Source organism: Apaloderma vittatum, unplaced genomic scaffold, assembly GCF_000703405.1.
Source record: "Apaloderma vittatum isolate BGI_N311 unplaced genomic scaffold, ASM70340v1 scaffold29481, whole genome shotgun sequence".
NCBI classification, from domain to species: domain Eukaryota; kingdom Metazoa; phylum Chordata; class Aves; order Trogoniformes; family Trogonidae; genus Apaloderma; species Apaloderma vittatum.
Window position 1 is genome coordinate 1113 of NW_009697798.1, and position 1084 is coordinate 2196.

The window sequence follows — 1084 nt, forward strand, 5'->3', positions numbered from 1 at the left end:
CCTAAGGGGGGTCCCCTGCGTCACCATATACTTCTTGCCCTGCAGCATCTCCCTGGCCACCAACTCTGTCATCATCTGCAAGCTGAAGCGACGTAGACGTTCCGGGGGCGGCCGACCCCGCCTGAGCAAGACCACAGCCCTCCTCCTAGCCGTCACCACCGTCTTCATCGTGCTCTGGGCTCCCCGGACGATCGTCATGATCTGCCACCTCTACGTGGCCTCAGTCAAGAGGGACTGGCGCATGCACCTGGCTTTGGACATTGCCAACATGGTGGCCATGCTCAACACCACCCTCAACTTCTTCCTCTACTGCTTTGTCAGCCAGACTTTCCGCCGCACGGTGGGTGAGGTGCTGCGGGCTCACACCCAGCACGGCCCCCGCTCCGGCAGCAGCCGCTTCCCGCCCCCAGCCCTGAAACCGCTGGTGCTGCGGGCTGGCCCTGCCCTCTGATGCAGGACGATGCTCAGCTGGGGATACTGGTGCTCACACAGAACCGTGCATTGCACCAGGACACAGAGAGACCCTGCACATCCCTGTGGTGCCCACCTTCCCCAGAACTGGGGGCTACCACAGGTGCTGGTTGTCCCCACCCAGCTGTCTGCTCTCATGTGGAGCCATCGGGCTGCCCTACCTGGCCGGAGCACCCCCTGCACCCCAGACCTCTGTCTGCCCCCTCAGTGACAATGGGACAATGCTCAGCCCCTTGGGATGTGCAGTGCTTGTCCCCTCTCTCCGGTGAACTCAGCCATGGGGCAGCAAGGATGTGTCCCCAGCTCAGGGCATGTGTGTGTCTCCATGGGCTCCATGGGACTGCCGTGGCCAGGGAGGGTGACCATGCTGATGACCATCAGCTCCAGCCCGTGCCAAACCAACGCACCAGAGGTTGCAGGGAGCCCTGCGGGCACGGCTGCACCGTGAGGAGAGGGGACGGGCACAGGTGAGCTGCTGGCGAGGCCACGGTGCTGGCAGGATGGTCCTTCCTCCCTAAACTGCCGAGACTGGAACTCAGCAGGAGTTTTTGCACCAGCAGCCCATCGCCAGGCTGCAGCATCTCCTGTCGGCTGCAAAGGAGCGGGCTCTCAG

General features: G+C 63.5%; 1 protein-coding gene across 1 annotated transcript in view; it reads left to right on the forward strand.

Annotated features, from left to right (window-relative positions):
• Nucleotides 1-451, forward strand: part of LOC104280203 (probable G-protein coupled receptor 142) — a 1451-nt gene extending 1000 nt beyond the window's left edge. The window contains exon 3 of the mRNA XM_009877778.1: nucleotides 7-451. Within this exon, the coding sequence (XP_009876080.1) occupies nucleotides 7-451 (445 nt within the window). The remainder of the gene's footprint in view (nucleotides 1-6) is intronic.
• The last annotated feature ends 633 nt before the right edge of the window (nucleotides 452-1084 follow it).